The sequence below is a fragment of the Micromys minutus genome (genome assembly GCF_963924665.1).
Source record: "Micromys minutus genome assembly, chromosome: 6".
Classification (NCBI taxonomy): Eukaryota; Metazoa; Chordata; class Mammalia; order Rodentia; family Muridae; genus Micromys; species Micromys minutus.
The window spans coordinates 337,501-357,033 of NC_137975.1; the positions used below are offsets into that span (position 1 = coordinate 337,501).

A 19,533-nucleotide genomic window follows, 5' to 3' on the forward strand; every position below is an offset into this window, starting at 1 on the left:
TTACTGCCAGGTGATTGGTACCATGATCCCTCCCTCCCTCTCCTTCTCCCTCTCCCTCTCTCTCCCTCTCCCCCTTTCCCTCTCCCTCCCTCCCTCTCCTTCTCCCTCTCCCTCTCTCTCCCTCTCCCCCTTTCCCTCTCCCCCTCTCCCTCTCCCTCTCCCTCTCTCTCCCTCTCCCCCTCTCCCTCTCCCTCTCCCTCTCCCTCTCCCTCTCCCTCCCCCTCTCCCTCTCCCCCTCCGACTTCCTTCCTTCTCGCTCTCCATCTCCTTCTTCCTTTCTTTCTCCCACTCTTGTCTAGAGTTCTGAATAGTCTAAGCTAGTTGGTCACGGATCTTGGGCATCCATATGTCTCTACTTCCCTACACTATGATTACAAGTGAATACCACTATGTCTGGACATTTCTTTCCCTGTCCCCATATAGATTTCTGGAGCTAAAGTTCAGGTCCTCAGCTTGCAAATATGTGCTTTAATGATGCACCTGCAATTTGTATTCTTGAATATTTTCTCTGATAGCAATGTAAACTCAGAGTCATGGCTTGTTTATTTCTTTGTTTTTGTTTGTTTTGTGATTTGTCTATGATGTTCTAGTGTTAAAGTAGATTTTAGAAAAAGAAAACCTTTATGTTTGTTTAATCAGTATTTTAATGATAATTAATAATAATATTTCATTCATTTACTGATAGAGCTTTTTAGATAGAAAAAAAAAAAAACCAATCACTTCAAAGGCCAAAATTTGCATCTCAAGGGTAGATTATTTTATTGAATATACAATTTGGTTGTAAATTTATGAAAACCACATACTGTTTGTGGTTTTCAGTTTCTTCATTTTCTGTTCTCTCTATTACCTTACAATGATGGAGAAATAAAGATAGGTTATCTTGAAGGAAATCATACATATATTTAAATAAGAATATATTTAGATATTTTTATTTTGTTTTCTGCCCTTTTCTTTTTTTGTGTGCAGTTAAAATGAAATAATCTGTCAGCTGTCCAGAAACTCAAGTGTGACTTATCTAGCCAAGAGTTAAAGAGGAAGGAAATTCATCTGAAGTTTGTAAAGGTGACTTCAGTTGCTTGAGACAAAAGAGATATTTGCATCATTCATGGATAGCCTAGAGAGAGAAGTACTAGTTAGCTGACATCTACATAGGAAATTTTAAGCAGAAAATTAGTATGAAAGAAAGAATAGAATTTAGGCAAATGTGATGGTGGGAGGAAAGTGGACATTTCATCTCTTCTTAGGAATTAGCACCCCTAAACAGGTATGATTTTCATAGAGACTTCACAACATTTTCTCATGGTTAAAAGCCTTTTGTTTCTACATATATTCTTTATGCCTGTTGCCTCAATGACATCTGGGGGATTTACCTGTGTGAAAAATACAGAGGAAGTGAATGTTTCATATATGAAGATAGAGACTGTAGGAAAATGAAGAATGTCCAAGTAAAACAAATCTTGCCTGTGTAAAAGTACCACATATAAGCAACCATAACGAGAAATTTGCAACATCTTTAGAATTGTTTGTTTTGGTTTGAAGCAGTACCTCCTGTACCCAGGCTGGCCTCTGACTTGTTGTGTAACCAAGTAAAATATTCACCTTTTCATCTTCTTGTCTCCATATCTCTAGTACTGGGATTGCAGGCATTAAGCGCTATACCTGGTTTGTGTGCATGGTGTTTAGAATCCAATCCAAAGCTTCTCTCATTCTACGAAAGCATTCACTGCCACTTGCATTACATGTGCTGCCTTAACATTAAAATCTTGAATCTTGAAAATTTGTTAAAGCAACTGGAATATTTTGATTTTACCTTTCTAGCATGTGCCAAGAAAAGAAAAGGATATCCATTGCCATGGGAAGCCATGTCTGGTGCCTTTGACAAGATACTTCCAGGGCTTCCATATCTGTGTTGGATTTTGTTTGAGACATACTATCATTTTCTGAGTACTAGCTATAAGCTACTGCACTATTCACAATCATTAAGGACAATAAAAAGATAATAATGAATTCAGGACCCCAAGCTAATTATTTTTTTTTCTATGTCTCAGTGAATCATATTTTCAGAATGTGTTTCCTGAGTCACTGGAGTTTGGTTCACAGGCTTATTTACCCTTAAGTCTATGCACTTGAATGTTGATGACTTCTCTTAGAGCATGAGGTCACATTGCTTCTGGCATTTCTGTGAGAAAAAAAAAAAAAAACAAGATGAAGACTTGATCAAGACCCCTTTTATATATACTTATATTATTTTATTTAACCCTCTTAGATCAAGACCCCTTTTATATATACTCATTTTATTTAACCCTCTTTTCTACCTTTTTTACAATCTATAAAAAGGAACACAGATTTGGTTAACTTTAATTATGTTGGGATAATTCCCAAGGACTATCGTATTATCAACATATATACATAGTTGTGGTGTGTGTGTGTGTGTGTGTGTGTGTGTGTGTGTGTGTGTGTGTATGTGGTATGGTGTTCAAAAGTTATTTAAATTTTGTAAAGGTGACTTCAGTTGCTTGAGACAAAAGAGATATTTGCATCATTCATGGATAGCCTAGAGAGAGGAGTACTAGTTAGCTGACATCTACATAAAAAAATTTAAGCATGATTAAAATACCATTTTAATTTTTAAAATTTAAAATTTAAAATTTAAAAAAAAATACCAAAGAAAGTAATGTTAGTTGATTAAGATAAAGAGAAAGGACAGATACAGATCATTAAAAAAAGCATTTTTTTCTAGTTTTGATTTCATTGTATAATTTTATTTGTTTTATACTGGATATGTGAATTTATCTTTTTGCGTATATGTAAACTTTCTTGGCATTCAAAAATATCTTAATCATGTTATTCTCTGAGATAGTAGTTGTGAAAGTTCAGGCTTGTTTTAAATTCTACAGACTGTTAGTGTAATAGCACTCAGAATATCTAGTCATTAGAAACTCAATGTGGCACTGACCAACTTACAGTGACTATTTAAAAACGTTTTTTGAAGAAAGAGATTTTACAAACTGATTTTTTATTGTGCCTAAAGCTATATCAAATCATTCCATTATGCATTATTTAATCTATAAATTTTAGAATGCTACACATAAAAATAAATTATGGCTTTTAATATCTTAAAGCTGGTCAAAACAAATCATTTATGACATTGTATAATCTTCCATTTGAGTGATGCCCCTGATTCTCAATGGTGTCATTTATTGGTCTTTAACTATGTTTTTTTAATAAAAATATTTTGATGTACACACTCATATGTATACATAAGTATGTATTTAAAGCATATTAAAACTGCAAAGCAAAAAAGGAGAAAAGAGAAAATGTAATCTAGAAAGTATGGAAAAGAGAGGGGTTGGGTGAGTGGGAAGAGAACCTTTACACACACGCACAGACACACACACACACACACACACACACACACACACACACACACACACACACACATACACTGTGAGCTCCTCTGTAGATGCTTCCCTTGATTCCTGACTTACGGAACATCCTGTTTTTCAGATGGAAGCCCATTCACCTGGTGGATTGGGAGGTCAGGTCAAAGGCACACTTACTGGGGAGGTTCTGTTCCTGGAGTTCAGAAATGTGGATGCGGTCTGGAGGAGAGCTGCCTGGACAATCAGCATTTTTGCAATTGTGATGCTGACATCGATGAATGGTAAGGAGAACTGCAGTTTTCCTACAGTGGTAAGAAACGTTAACTGGTGCGCAGAATTGCTACTAATAAAGAAAGATGCAGATAACACATTCATTGGGAATTTGGGCTGCATATACTAAAAGGAAAGAAAAAAGTTTTTAAAAATTAAAAGGTCTGGAAACCTGAGAGATGCTCAGTAATTAAGACCAATTGATGCTCTTCCATAGGACCTGGCTTGGTTTCTCAGCACCTACATTTTGGCTGAAATTGTCCTTAATTACAAACCATCTAATGGCCTCTAATAGCCTCTGTGTGCACTGTGTGCACATGGCTCACTTACATAAGAGCAAAGATACGCATATGCTATTAGTAAAAAAAAAATTAAATGTGAAAACTCTGCTCTTCAATGTTGAGGGCTAATATTGAGGTTTTTGCCTTAACCTCCTTGTGTGCTAAACTAGATTTCTGTTCTAAGCAAAGAATGCAGTGTAGATGCTCTTGTGTTTGTGAGTGTCCGTGCATGTATGTATGCATGTATGGGAAGCCAGAAGACACCTTTCATTAGCATTCCTCAGATTCCCCCTGTTTTGACTCTTTTTTTTTTTTTTTTTTTTTTTTTTGAGATATAATCTCTCTGTGGGCCATTACTCATTAAGTAGACACAGTTGTCTGGTTGGATTGGCCTGTCTATGCCTCCCCAGTGCTGGGAGAATAAGCCTTTATAATCATACCCAGAATTTTAGTGTGGGTTCCGAGGACAGATTCAGGTCCTCCCAGCTTAAGACAAGCACTTTGCTACCAGGCCATCCCTCTGAAGCATACTTGTTGTAAAGGGGCCAGGAAAGATGGGAGTCTAATTATATGGCTTTTTTTCTTCCACTGGTGTTTAGTGCTTTGACCACCATTAAGTGAGTCTAACACCAAAATAATTTCTTTTTTACTCTACTTACTGATTTCCAGTTATTGATCATATAATTCTCACAACAATCTTGATTCTCCATAAAAATATGTGCTTGTATGTTGAGAACGGCTAATTATAAAGAGTTAAATGTTTGTTTTCAATATTATACACGTCAGTAAATTGGAAAGACACAAACTCAAACCCAAGTCCTTGAACACCATATCTAATGCTTTCCTACACCAGCTCAGTGTAAGGCAAGTCTGAGGCCAGCTAAGGTCTCGTATCTCTTAGGTCTATATTATCTCCAACCTCCAGAAAAGCTTGTCAGTTTTCACTCTATTAGTTATGAAAATGTATACACAGAGTGTCTACTCCATGTTCAGGTTTGTGCTCGATTTCAGGCAGCCTGACATGTTAGCTTAGTGTATCTCTTCTCATCAAATGCTTCTCAATTATAACAGAATCTCTATCAATCTTCTCTCAGATAATTTACAATTTCTTTGGGGTACAGTATTTAATTATATTATTCAAATTGTTACTGGCAGAAACCAGTTCAATGAAACTTAAGTTCTAGTGAAAACCTTATTACAGATTAGTAAGCCAGGGATTGGGGATGAGTCAGTCAAGACAAGATTTGCCACTCAAGCATGCAGACCTTACTTTTATTCCCAGGATCCACATAACTAAGTTGTTCAAACATCTGGGAGTCCTGGCAAGGTCTTCAATTTTCAACACTTGTGAGGCAGGTCCTTGAAACTCATTGGAAAGTTAAGAGTAAATCTAACACAGAAATTCTCATAGTACGTCAAGATCCCCTTGGGTTTTGAATGGCCCTTTCACAGAGGTTGTATATGAGAATATGAAAATGCAGATATTTACATCACAATTAATAACAGTAACAAAATTATAGTTATAAAGTTGTAATGAAAATAATTTAGTTGTTGGGGGTTATCACAAAATGAGAAATTGTACTAAAAAGCATTAGCACTAGGAAAATTGAGAACCACCACTCTAAAAAGGAAAATCAGGCATAGATGAGTAGTCCCTGGGGTTTGGCATCCATGTTAGTCCTCTGGGATCTACTTGTTATATACATGTGCAAATTTACATGTGTTCCTGTGCATACACATACATAAACACACACAAGCACACTAATCAAAGAAGGAGAAGAGGAAGGAGGAGGATAAAAAGAGAAGGAGGAGGGGAAAGGAGGGTCAGGAGAAGCATTAACTGCACCCACTTTCATAATTCATGCACCCGGAGTTCTGGACATGGTAGAGCTCCTTGAGGATAAAGAGGAGTTTCTTAAGGTGACTCTGCACCTCAAACTCTTCCTGAGGAAAAAGTCAAGTAAAGTGACTGAAGATTGAATGTTAACTTTTTTCTAATTTTGTCCCCACTAAACTTTGAAGTGAATTTTATTACTGCATTATAGAGACTTAAGAAAGATCTACTTTGTGTCCTTGATGAAGAAAAAAATCTCTGAACCACATGGGTCTCAATATGTGCAGTAGATGTTTGATTAAATTCTAGGGAGGTAATTTCAGAACAACTTTAGAAAGAGATATATTAGGGTTTCTTTTTTTCCATATAGAAAAATAAAAGGAACTTCAGGAAGGTGCAATCCATCCTGGCAAGGAAGGCACAGAGCCAGGAGCTTGAGACAGCCAGTCACATTGTATCCATGGCAGGAAGCAGAGCTAGACTCTGATCACCTTTTCCTTTTTATTCAATCTGGAACCCTAGTCCAGAAAATAGTACTGCTCACATTTACAATGGCTTTCCCATCTCAAATAACCAAGTCTAAACATTAGATCCTACTAAATTTTCAAATTAACCTTCAAGAGGAGAGGCCTTGACTAATTATCATCTTCAAATTTAAGAGGGTTGTGAATATTTTTTAGGTTGTTATTTTACAAAGTAAAATCTTCTGATCCTAGGGACTCAGATTCACTTGTGAGTTTGAGTCATAAGTCTCCTCACTTTGTCTTATATTAGATATTATTTACAGATTTATAGGTTCATAATGAAACACTTTCACTTTAATTTATGTTATACAATTAGAGAAGCTGACCCAGGGGGAAAATGAAGGTAAAAGCTGTCATTGAAAAAGGAGTATTTCGTCTCTTATAGAGTTTTATCTCTGAGGCACGCTGTCTCTCCTCAATGTGCAATTGCCAGGGCCTAGTTGACTTCACAGTGATGACTGGGAGTAATAGCTGTGCCTTACTTATTCATGATGAAATAATCTAATATTTTCTTCTCCAGAATATTCCATTGATCATGTTACCTACCCAGATCCCAAGTTCTCCCTTTATTGACCTAATTATTAGTTCATTAGCTTCTGAATCAGTTATGAACTGATTGATTAAACTTCATCGCACATGCTGTGTTTACAGGAACTCACCAAATACCTTTCATCTAGTTTCTCTTATGCTATCATACTTGAATGTGTGCAAATGCACATGCGCACGGATGACTAAGTATGCAGGAAGCCGAGGTCAACATCAGTTGCCATTCCTTAAGGGCTGTCTGCCCTGCTTTTTCCTGAAGCTCATTGATCTAGCCAGGCCAGCTGGCCAGTGGTCTTTGGGAAACTACTTGTCTTTGCTTTCAAAGAACAGAGGGATTATTATCAAGTAAGTTCATCCAAAATTTATTTTTACCTCTGCTAGATATCAAACATAGGTTCTCATGGTTGCATAGAATTTAATTACCTAGTTGAGCCATTTCCCCAGTACTTGACAAAACTTTTAGCACCATATGAATTAATACATATTTTATAACACATGGATTTTTTTATCGGCATGTAAAAAGCATAGCTATTAATCAACTTTACTGAATAAGCACCTGTTAGGGTTGCACAAGTTTTAGATACAGGTCACATTTAACAACTGTCTTAATTTGTTCTCTAATTTTGTGATAAAATACCATGATTAAAGTAAATTAGAGAAAGAGTAGTTTATTCAGGCTTATAGTTTGAGAGGGACAAATGCCTCTCACCATCATCATAGCAGCGAAGCACGGTGACTAAAGCACAAAAATGAAAATTAACATCCTAAACTGCAAGCAAGAAGGAGAGTGAGAAAAATGGGAATGCGGTGAAACTCTGAACAACTTGCCCCTAGTAACACACTTTCCCCAGCAATCCTACATCGCCTAAACCTCCCCCAACCCCCACAGAACCAGAAACTAGTAGTCAAGTTTTCTAGCCTATGGGGTCATTCTCATTCAAACCACGGCAAACCTACCAAGATTAAAATAAAAGAAGCTGAAATATTGTTAGGCCACTCAGTGCAATGTCAAAGGAAAAAGACATTTGGATCTTTCCATTTTTCTTCTGATGGAATAAAATTGGACATCTATAGTTACATATTCTATATTTCACTGATGACTCAAGAACAAAAAGTATCCTATGGAAAATGTTTTGGGAGACGAATCATCACAGAAGGCTATCATTGAGTTTCACTTTGCTAGTGAGATGTGAACAAATATTTATTCATTTCAGACAGGGCAATAATGACAGGTCCAAGAGACAGTTTTACCCAGGTCTCAGTAAGTGAACACACTTATACTGCACTGTGAAGGGATGTTTACTGAAACAAACATGAGAAAGAGAGAGAGGGGGATGGAGCTAAATTGGAACAACTGTATGAAAAGGACAGCAACTTTCTGTACTTGGACTAAGAAATACAAATGCACATAAAAGATATGGTTGCTATATGGGGTGAAGGAATGGAATATGTGGTATAAGATGAAGAAATTTGTGATGATTTTCTGTGTGTGTGTGTGTGTGTGTGTGTGTGTGTGTGTGTGTGTGTGTGTGTATGCCTGTGTATGTACATGTGAAAACTAGAAATCAACTTAAGTGTAAATTCTCAGAAGCTGTTCATCTTTATTTTGAGACTTTGTCTCTTACTTGAACTAGTTGCTTTTCAAGTAGACTTGACAGGTTAGCATGAAAACCCAATGGGTCTGCTTATCTCTGTACTCCCAATGCTAGGATTATGAACACATCTGGTTTCATGCATGCCTTTTCCCTCCATGATAATGCTACAATCACTTTCCTCATGGGCTGTTTACTTTGCCACAGATCACTGATTTTTTTATCAGTGATATAGTTTTATTAATTTAAAATACTGTGATTTTGTTAACTACAAGATCAGGTAGAATTTTAAAGGCACCTGTCACATCTATTCAACTCCAGTGTCTACTGGAGAAAGAAAAGCACAAAAGAAGAAAGATTTTAGAAACTGTGTATCAGTTTTACCCTTCCCAGCATTCCCTGCATTCATGGCTAACACAGATCCAACCTGGCTCCCTACATATTTCAATGATTTTATGTTTGTGTTTCTGATCCTTATATTTCCTCTGTTATCTCTAAAGTTCTGAGTAAATGTTAGAATCTTCAAGAACTTCATCCTAAAATATTCCCTCAATTTGATCTTGGGAACAGTTGGAAAACAAAATTGTGTTGGTGGAACAGCTGAATCCATTATACATGCCCCATAAAGTTTTCAGTTAAAAGTGCTGAGATGTTTTGTGTTGGTGCTTTATGAACCATATATATTAACATATCAGAAAACCTATCCCTAGTTTTGGCTGAACTGCTCTTTTAGCTGAGTTAAAGGATCTTCTGAACTCTACCAATAGGACTGCTGATATGGGGATTGTATATCAGAATGATCAGTGAGGATTCCAGAGAGGTCTCATAGAATCTCTAAAACCACATTGGAGTGGCTTCCATCTTCTTTCTTGATAAGCAATGCTTCTTAAGGAGCCTTAAGCAATGTCTCAGTTCCCTGTGATTGATTATTTTTTGTTCTATTACAACAGACCTTGGTGATGAGAACGTTTTGCCACATCTTCCAATGAGATCCAGTAAACTAGGAAAATGAGGTGTATCATATAGTTGGTGAAAGAGGAGGAAAGGGCTAAGAAACATGGAGATGAAGACATGATGTGATTCAACTAACATTTCTAGAACTCTTTTGCTTCAAATTAAAGAAAGCCTCAACTGGTTAAATCAGTCAAGGACATACTTGGTCCGAATATCTGTAGGTGTAGGTTCCATATCTACTACCCATATACATACATGTATGATGTTCTGACCTTTCATATAAAATTATATGTAATTCACATAGAATATCTACAGTATTCCTGTCAATCATCATCTGAATATGATATTATCCATCATATTATTGATAGGCTTCAAAAAGTTTTACCATATTGTTCCATATTTGCAAGCCTAAATTTTTCCCTGCCTGGTACAAACATGATATTAAGTATTTTCAGTCTATACTGGTTTGAGACTTTGAATGAAAAACCTATAAGAAGAAGGGACATACTATTCTATGAAGTTAGTTACTCAAGGGTTTCTTTTAGAGTCAAATCTAACTAGTAAAGAAGAGGAAATAAATAATAATATCAATCTTGGTTTCCAGCAACAGAATATTGAATAAAGAAAATATGGCATATAGGCTTATCATTTTCAGAAGGAAAGAATGCAATAACTGTTGTTTAGGTTTCTATAGAAAATTAAGCACAAGTAGAAATAAAATTTTAATCATATCAAGCAAATCACAGAAAGAAATTGACACATTTTCTCCCATTTATAAATTTTCACTAATAATTATATGTGTGTGTGTGAGTGAGTGTTCATATGATGTTGTATACAGAATTGTGTTTATGTGTAGGTACATTTATGGGTTCTTATGTGAAGAACAAATGTCATTGTCTATCTTCTATTTTCTTTTCTTCCATTTCTATTCCCACCACTCAATGGTCTTTTATTAAACGTGGAGACTGGCTAGCCAATTAGATCCTTGCATCCTCCTGACCTCTAGAGTGCTAGGGTTGCAGACTATTACATGCACTTTTTTCATACATGGTTTCTGTTGATATAAACTCAAATCCTATGTGTTTGTGATAAGTACTTTTACCTACTGAACTATCTATATCCTCAGTCCACAAGAAGTAACTTTCTAAAACACTCTAATAGACCAGCCTAGGTATGCAACCAACCCAGGGAACAGTATTGTCCTGGACAAGTGTAGGGGACTGTTGAGCACTGCATACAAGAGAAAGTGATCTTTGAAGAGGGAGAGAGTATGCTTATACAACATGTTGAAGATGTGGACACACTGAAATGGCTTTCTAGTGACAGACCACAGTATGAAGGGCAAATTTTCTCCTGCTAATACCAGGTTCACCAGGTTCACCAGGTTCAACAAAAGTAAAGCTCCCTTCACACAGTTTCTGCATGCTTTTTAATATTGTTTCTAAAGGAAGTGAGGAGGATTGGAGAGTTTTTAGTTCTAGTCATTGAATCTGCCTTGATGCAGTCTTTCATAAAACTGGGTTCTTGTCATTGTAAATCTGAAATGCAAATGTGTCAATCTTAACTTTGAAGAGCAGTATACTTTTCTGAGATCATCTCTCCTTGTCTTTTTTTTTCTCCTAACCTTCCTCCTTCTCTCTGAACTCCCTCTGCCTCTCTCTTTCTTTTACCATGACTTCTTCATTTTCTCCATCTTTCTTTCTTTCTTTTCATAATATGGAACCCTAGAACCTTCAGCTACCTTGAAGAGCTGGATTTCACTTTGTACCTCAGAGAGATTATGTATGGACTGATAACTGTAATCATGAATGAGCAATACTGCATGGTTTGTTTTGGACATATTTGTACTTTTTTTCTTTGAAAGGTGGTTTAAATCAAGTTCAGGCTTAACTGGTGATGATTACATTGTTAGCCATATTTTTCTGAAATCATTATAAGAACTATTTATCAAGTTTCCCATATATATTTTTTGTGAATTAATTTCTACTTTTTTAAAAGTTGTTCTTGGGACTAGAGAGATAGACTATGAAACATCAGCATGATGCCCAGTCTCCAAGCAAAAACTCAGATACAAACCCCCCCCCAAAAAAAGTTAGCTTAATGGAAGCACTTGTAAGTCCAGTTCTGACCAGGAAGGGAAACAGTTACTGTGGTTTGTCCTGCCTGCCTATTCAGAAAATGTCATTGTTAGTTTAATCTTTTTCAGAGATAATTTACTTTTAGTTTGTTGTAGAACCACTTAGGCAAAAGTTCAGAATGCTTGAATGGATATCGGGTCAGATACTCAGTGGATCCTCATGTATATCTATCTGGAAGTGGCATCAAATCAGCCATGTCTGATGGAGCAAAGTATGTCTAATGCTCTGAGGGCACTGTGCTTTCACTGTTCAAAGATGGAGTGAGTAGAGAGGTGGCTTCCTGATGTTTTCCTTTCCCTTTGCTCTTGGCTTGCTCAGTTCTTTGCCTGTGGATGGCTGTGCTGCTTCACGTTTTCAATTTTCTTTTCTGTTTCTGGAGAAACACCCAGGTCTGTTCACCCACAATGTGACCCTCCAACACTTCCTGCCATATGATTCTCTGAATTGACCCTTGAACCTACAGAGATTAGGAGTAACTTACTCACAGCTTGTTTTGGGAAATGATTAGTGTAAGATGTTTAAAAAATATAATTGGCTTGTAATTTGAGGTGAAGAAAATACATGAGAATTATACACTTAAGAGATCACAGAAAAATACAAAGAGAAGAGTAGAGGGTACTCAAAATCCATGACTGAAGTTGGAAAATTGTAGATGTAATAGAATTATATAGTATTATGTCAAAAATAGCATAAACAAGGCTTTCTGGAAATGGATTAAACAATGTGGCTATGCCATCATCTATAAAGAGGAAATACTCTAAGTATAAATAGCTAATCACCCATTTATGAGCTGGGAAACATCTTTATACTGTGTAAAATATAAAAGAGGCTGAGGAGGTAGATTAATTTGGAAAGTACATGGCAAATAAGCATGGGAACTTGAGTCTGGTCTTAAGAACTCCTGTAACATAAGCCAAGCATTCTGATTCACACTCGTTCCAATGAAGAGTCAGTGAAGACAGGACAAGGCCTGGGCAAGATAGAGAACTCCAAGAAAGTGACACTCAAAGTTCACATGTGGTCTCTGCTCACATGTACATATATTTCATGCATATCCATGCACATATCTAAACCAATATATTCATGCACATTACACACACACACACAAACACACAACACACACAATACCAAACTGTAGAAATGAGGTTTCTCTATATTTGTCATGTGCAGAGTCTTACAAAAATTGTGCAAAGCTTAGACAAAGAAGCAGTTTCCAAGCCATGGGAAGCCTTGTCTTTGGAAAGAATATAGGGAGGGCCTGAGGAATGAAGATGACATTTTACTCCTATGTGTAGCTCACACTCAGAACCAAATCTTCCAAATGAGCTCTTTGTCTTCCTTATCTGCTCTGCAGCTTCATTACAGTTCTAAGTCCTGATATAATGCAATGTATGTGATACATAGGGTCAATTTTCTTGGTACATGTGTATGTAACCTAAATAAAACGCTAAGGCTTATTTTGAAAATACACTTCTATTATAAGATATTCAAAGATTTCAGAATATACAAAAAGAAGTTCTCACATCACTAGCACTTTGAATTCTCATGTATATTCCATATGAAAAATATTTTTAATTTTACTGTTTGATAGTTTTATACATTTCTATAATGAATTTCCATAATTTTCCATGGCTGTCTCTCATCCTCATGCTCTACTGGTAGAGAAAATCTCTGTACGTCACCCTTCAGCTTCACATCTTTATTTCATCGGTGGCTACTGAATCTAACTGTAGTTGCTTATCCAAGTGTGAGTGAGGGGCTAGTTTTTGGAGTATGGAAAATGAAGAGACCTGAAATTATCCTCAGTTTTGAGAGTGGGATGATGTGGTACTCATCTCTTCATGGAACAGCAGTTGGATCCAAGGCTCAGGAAATATCACTGAAGAGGAATATGGGAAAATGTAAGTGCCAAAGAATGAGAAATATGCAGGGGAAAAAAAATATGTCATCTAGACATCATATAACCATTTCACTAATGGACTCACTGAACAAGACCTGTGTAATAACAGCTCCTAAAATTCTTGTGGAAGAGGGAAGGACCCTTGACATTCCATTCCCCATAAAGGACAATTGAAGTGTAACTATAGTTGAGGGAGGATTGTCCTTTCTAAATTTTTGCCACATCAAAACTTTCCTGCAGATAATCTCTGGTTGTGTCAAATGTCTACAAATATAAATATTTTATAAATATCCAGTATTTTTAACCTACATATTCAGTTCTTACTAAATGTGATTAAAATTAAGCATATTTATTTTCAATGTACTTCTTCCAGAATCCAAAACATTACAATTTTTTTTTCTTGGCTTCACTAAAGCATCATACAAGTTAAGACATCCTGCCAATTTCAATGACTGCATATTCTGCTTTTATCTTTACTTATTTTTGATCTTCCACAGTATGAATTTTTCTTGTGAATGACTTTTTACTACTAACAAATAGTGCGGTAGTAAAACACCTGGAGTTCTGATTTGTATGGTTTTTGATGGTTTACACATTATGATATTAACTAGAACTGCATCTTAGAATTGTTAGAGGATGAACTGTGACTGGTTAAGCAAAATAGCAGAGGAGACATTGATCATTAAGAAGATTCTAGCAGTTATTGCCCAGGGGGAATGCTCTGGCCACATAGAGCATGTAGAGAATTATGCATGCCTTGTGAGAATAGCACAGTTGTGTGATGGTTATCAACTGCACAGGATCTGAAATCACCAAGAAAATAAGCATGATTAAGTCAACTGAAATGCTAGCACCATGCCTTATCCTAGGTTCTAGACTGTTTAAAAAGTGAAAAGGAAACTAAGAACCAAGATTCAACTCTTTGTATCCTGACTGTGCTGTGACCAGTTGCCTTAAGCTCCTGACACCCTGATTAACAGTACCCTTGAACTGTGAGCCGAAGCAGCCTTTATCACAGTCCTATGAACATAACTTATGCAGTGAATGGAAGAGAGGTAGTCAACCCTCACCAGAGGCTCACACAGCAAAGCAGAGGGAGATTTTAATCTCTTCTTGCTGAAAAGTTTCTGGAGCCTTGGATTAGCTAGGCCTCATATCAGTCTACTCATTATTTCTGCCCAATGACATTTCTTTTTCTTTGCCCTTCCACAATCCATGGGACAGCACATGATGACTTCAGACAATTGCAGTGGCTGTGTATTTACAGAAGAGAATTATAATCATTTACCAGGAAAAGAGCACAACCATAGCACTGAGATTATGAGCTGCTCATGTACTTATCACATACAGTTCTCCTGTGTGTGTGTGTGTGTGTGTGTGTGTGTGTGTGTGTGTGTGTGTGTGTGTGTGTCTGCTAGAAGTGTCATAGTCTGGATGCTAGCTGTAATAAATTCCTAACTATTTGTCTTATTATGAAACAGGATAATCAAATCCTACATGTGTCACTTGGTAACTAAAGGATCAAATCATTCAGACTCATTGGGCCACAGATCATGATTTTCTTTTTAAATGAAGGAAAAGCGCTGGAAATGGTTGCAGAATTAGCAAATAATCTTCACATCTTTCAGATGTGGTATGCAGCCAATTTTGAAAAACTATGTAGTTATTTATATTATTATTTTCTGTAATAATACAAAGTCTTAAATAAATTATAAAAGACTCTATTTGTTTCTATATTGCTTATGTTTATAAAAACAATAAGTAAGTATATATGTGAAATAAAAGGGTAAACACTAACAAAGAAATACAATGCTAGCATAATAAAATTTCCATCAACTATAAAATTCTGGATGGAGTAAGAAGATATTTCTGAAAACCCAAAATATCTCATAAGGGAACTTCTGGTCACATTGTCATGCCATAAAATGACCTGATGCTGAGCCTTGAGTGTGTAATGGAGGAGATTGTGGTCTCCCATAGCATCTGCCAAGGTGACCAAGGTGTGATCTTAAAGAATCAGTCTTGCAATGATTGCAAATTAGCAAACTGAAACTCAATCAGTTGAATTGTGTTATGTGTGGAGAAAGCCTGTGTGAATGAAAATGGGAAGGTCAGCCAGAGACCAAGGAAGGGCAGGTCCAGGACACAAGGCTGCTGTCATGCATACAGAAATGTGTGGACAAGGAGGTAACTACATGGAGATGAACCAGCCTCCAGCCAGGAGGAGCTGCTCTCTCTTAGTAATATATGAAAGTGTTTTTATACACAAATATGCTAATATTTTGAAATCCATTCTTGAATTCCCAACCTGGCCATACACATATCCAGTGCACTGAGACAAAAGGGTGTTAGAAGTTTCATTTTAAATGTGAAAACAGATATTGTCCAGCATACCCAGAAGTAAATGCCTCTGTGGATAACATCAGTGTCAGTCAGAGCACAAGAAGATTAAATGACAAAACCAATAATTTACATGGCACAAAAATGTGACGCAACATTTCTTAGCAGCAGATGACTCAGGTACATTTTTTCTCACTGCTATAAATCAGTTTTATTTAGCAATGTGGTTGTTAGTTTTTCACAGCAACTGTCTATAACCTTGAAGAATTGAGACCTTGGAAGAGAGTCTAAATTGAGGCTTTCATCAGCTGGGACTTGTGTGAAATTATCTCTGTTCTTAATTATCAGAAAACCCAGTTCACTGTGGAAAATACTACTACCTGGGAAGGTAAATAGGATAATTTTTATTGCTTAAAGTTTCCATTTAAAAATTATTCCTGATAATGTTAATCAAAAAACCAAATATGGGAATTTCTTTGTCATTTGGAACAACTGTTTTATACTTAGCATCTGTCTGTCTGTCTGTCTGTCTGTCTATCTATCTATCTAGCTAGAGCACCCATCTCAGCTTTCTTCACTGACAGCCTAGATTTTGTTTTTACTCCACTGCAGGTATTTAAACTCTGCATTAAAGTATGTACTTGTGAGTACATTTGAACAACAAGGTACATGTATTTTCTTTGTGTATGAAATATGAATAAATGTGTTTTTCAGCTGCAGCGAATTGTTATCATTTGAATGGATTCTAAATAGAAGTATTCAGATTACAAATAGTATGTTATGTACATATTTGCATTTTGAGTAGGGCTGTAGTGGAATCATTCTGATGGATATTTCATTTATTTATAACATGGATAAATTATTAAGTATCTTTCTACAAATTTCATGAGCTCTATTCTAAATCTTAAAATTTAATTTTTCACATGTGATATGTAGCAACAGCTCTCCAATTCAGGATCATAGCTGAATGCCTATGAATAAATTATCTTGTCTGAGGCCACAGAGTAATTTAGGGACAAAGAGAAAAACTAAAATGTCAGATTTAGTTTTGGGCATTTAACCCAGACATGGGGCACAGCGACCAAAAAAACCTCATTTAATCCTCTGCAAGCTGCTAGTCATATGTGTACCCAGCATACAAGTGTCTCAGAAAAGTTATCACTCACCCACACTACACAGCTAAGAACTGTCTCAAACACATGAGGTGGTTCCTTGGGAAAGCAAAACAGTGACTTGCCCCCCCCCTTTCTATTCTCTGGTCCTAAGAACCTCCTCAGTGTTTCCAACATAGTTTCAACGTTTGCAAATGGTCATAGAGGCACACACATATTATATAGGAATATTGTATATAAAAAGATTAGACCTGTCTCTAGCATATTTCTGTCTGGAGCTATTTATATTGTCAGTGGCAACTGATCTATTTTAATAAAATGTGTATTGTTATTTTGAAAGTATTGGTTTATTGTTTTTGAAACAGACATTCATGAATACTATGTGCATGATTAACTCCTACCCCTACACTACTTCTGCTTCTTTGTGGTGTACATACATATGTGTGTTATAGATATGCACATTTTATTTGTGTGAGCAGGTACATGTGAACAGGTTAATTACATGCCCCACAGCAAATTAAAATGAAAGAGCAAACAAAAAAGCCCAAAAAATCTGCTTACATGACTGTCTCCACATAGCTTCTGGGAACCTGCACCATGTTGGTTCTGATTGGTAAAGGAAAGGTATCAGTCACTAATAACTGAGGAGAACAGACAGAGTCAGGATTTTTAGAGTTTACCAGGCTTGCGACAAGTCCTGTTGGGTAGCCCTCTGGGTCCAGAGCAGCCAAGACAGAACACAGAATTTAGTAAGTAAGTAGTAACTTGGCATTATGGGTGGGAGGTAATAGAGGTTAGGCAGTAGTCCAGCTATTGTCCTGTCTGTCCAAAGCATGTTATAGTATAAAGTCTTTGTGTGTGTGTGGATGTGTGTGTGTGGATGTGTGTGTTTGAGTATGTGTGTGTGTGCACATGTATGTTTGTGTGTGAGTGTGTGTGTGAGTGTGTGTGTATGTGAGTGTGTGTGTGTGTGTTTGTGTGTGAGTGTGTGTGTGTGTGTGTGTGTGTGTGTGTGTGTGTATGTGTGCCTTTTATTGGGAATAGAAACTCTTGTGGCAGGTAGCAAACCTGCACCAGAATTTAGTTTTGTAAATATTTAATTCAACAGTCAGCTTTTGTGTTATTCCTTGGATATTATAAAGTACATCTCATTTTTTTGAGACAGGGTTTCTCTTAGGACTGGACCTCACTAATTCAGTGCTGTTGGTTAGTCAACAGTCCCCAGAGATCTGCCTGACTCCACTTACCCACGCCTATGACTAAAAGGAAGATCTATAAGGCAGGTTTATTTGCATATGATCAGAGGATCCAGATTCAGGTCTCCATGCTCATATTCCAAGCAGACCAGACTGACAGAGGTATTTGCACAACACAATATCAGGTTCTCACTTCCCAATTTTATGCTCTGCCAAGTGGTTCAATCTTTACCTTGATTCCAAGGACAGCTTTAAAAGAGGAAGAAACACTGGCTTTCTCTATTCTTTTAGCTTTTCTATCAAAAGAAAACAAGGTAATTCCTTACTTGCATAATTAACGAGAACAAACCCAGAGCCATTAACCTGCAAGATCTTTATAAAAAACAAAGCAAACAGCAACCAATTAACTATAGAGATTCATTTTAACAGGACTAGAAAGGTGATAAGGAACATTCAAACCTGACTCAAACCTGATGGCAGGTGGCTCAGCCAAGTCCCTGGAGTGAGTTTTTAAAGGCATTTGTGATGGCTGTTTTCAGGCTCCATCCTCAGGTGTAAGATATTCTTTTAAAGGAAAATGAAGTGATGTTTAATGTCACATTTATGTTGTAGAAATATGCAGTTTCTGTAGACCACAATTAACACTGTGATATTTGTAAACTACTTGTGTTCCTAAAAGCACATTTAGGGAAGATAAAAACCCAGTGGTGTTGGGATGCAGGCCATGGGTTCTGTAATTGCTATTCCAATTATTCACACAGGCCAAAAATAAAAGAACAGGTATGCTCTTTTCAACCCTACCCAAACTGCATCTAATCTATGTCCCTTTGCAAAAGAGGGATTTTAGCACAGAATCTCTATATAATCTACATTTTAACCTTTTCTTGCCTCCCCAATCTCTCGGAATTTATGTTTTCCAGGGCAAACGATACTGGCTTATTTTCCTTGAAAGATCATTTACCTGTAACTCAGATAATTATCATGGATACCAACAGATCAAATTCAGAAGCTGCTTGGAGAATTGGCCCCTTACGTTGCTATGGTGACCGTGAGTACAACACCCCTCCCCCATTCTCTGAATTTTTTCCCTTATCCCTTTTCCCTTCAATATCCTCCCTGTCATGAAAATTACCCAGAAGCCCATTGTTTTTTTCATACCTCATTAAAAACAAACCAGCCACGTTTTAAGGCTTCTCTGCTTTGTAGGGCACTTCTGGAACGCCGTCTCATTTTCTACGGAAGCTTCTTACCTCCACTTTCCTACCTTCCATGCGGAATTCAGTGCTGACATTTCTTTCTATTTTAAAACCACCGCTTTATCTGGAGTTTTTCTAGAAAGCCTTGGCATTAAAGACTTCCTCCGACTTGAAATGAGCTGTAAGTGCCATCATTTATGAGTTCAAAGTCAGTGGTTCACAGACCAGAGTTTTAATTTTGATTGTTAAGCTAATATCGCTGTTTAT

The 19,533-nt window shown here is 36.7% G+C and overlaps 1 protein-coding gene across 1 annotated transcript in view; it reads left to right on the forward strand.

The window, feature by feature from the left end:
• Positions 1-19,533, forward strand: part of LOC308421673 (contactin-associated protein like 5-1) — a gene marked incomplete at both ends in the record, with an annotated part of 467,964 nt that overhangs the window by 320,142 nt on the left and 128,289 nt on the right. Inside the window, 3 exons of the mRNA XM_080918125.1 lie at positions 3,508-3,664; positions 18,991-19,118; positions 19,277-19,447. Coding sequence (XP_080774251.1) covers positions 3,508-3,664; positions 18,991-19,118; positions 19,277-19,447 — 456 coding nt within the window. The remainder of the gene's footprint in view (positions 1-3,507; positions 3,665-18,990; positions 19,119-19,276; positions 19,448-19,533) is intronic.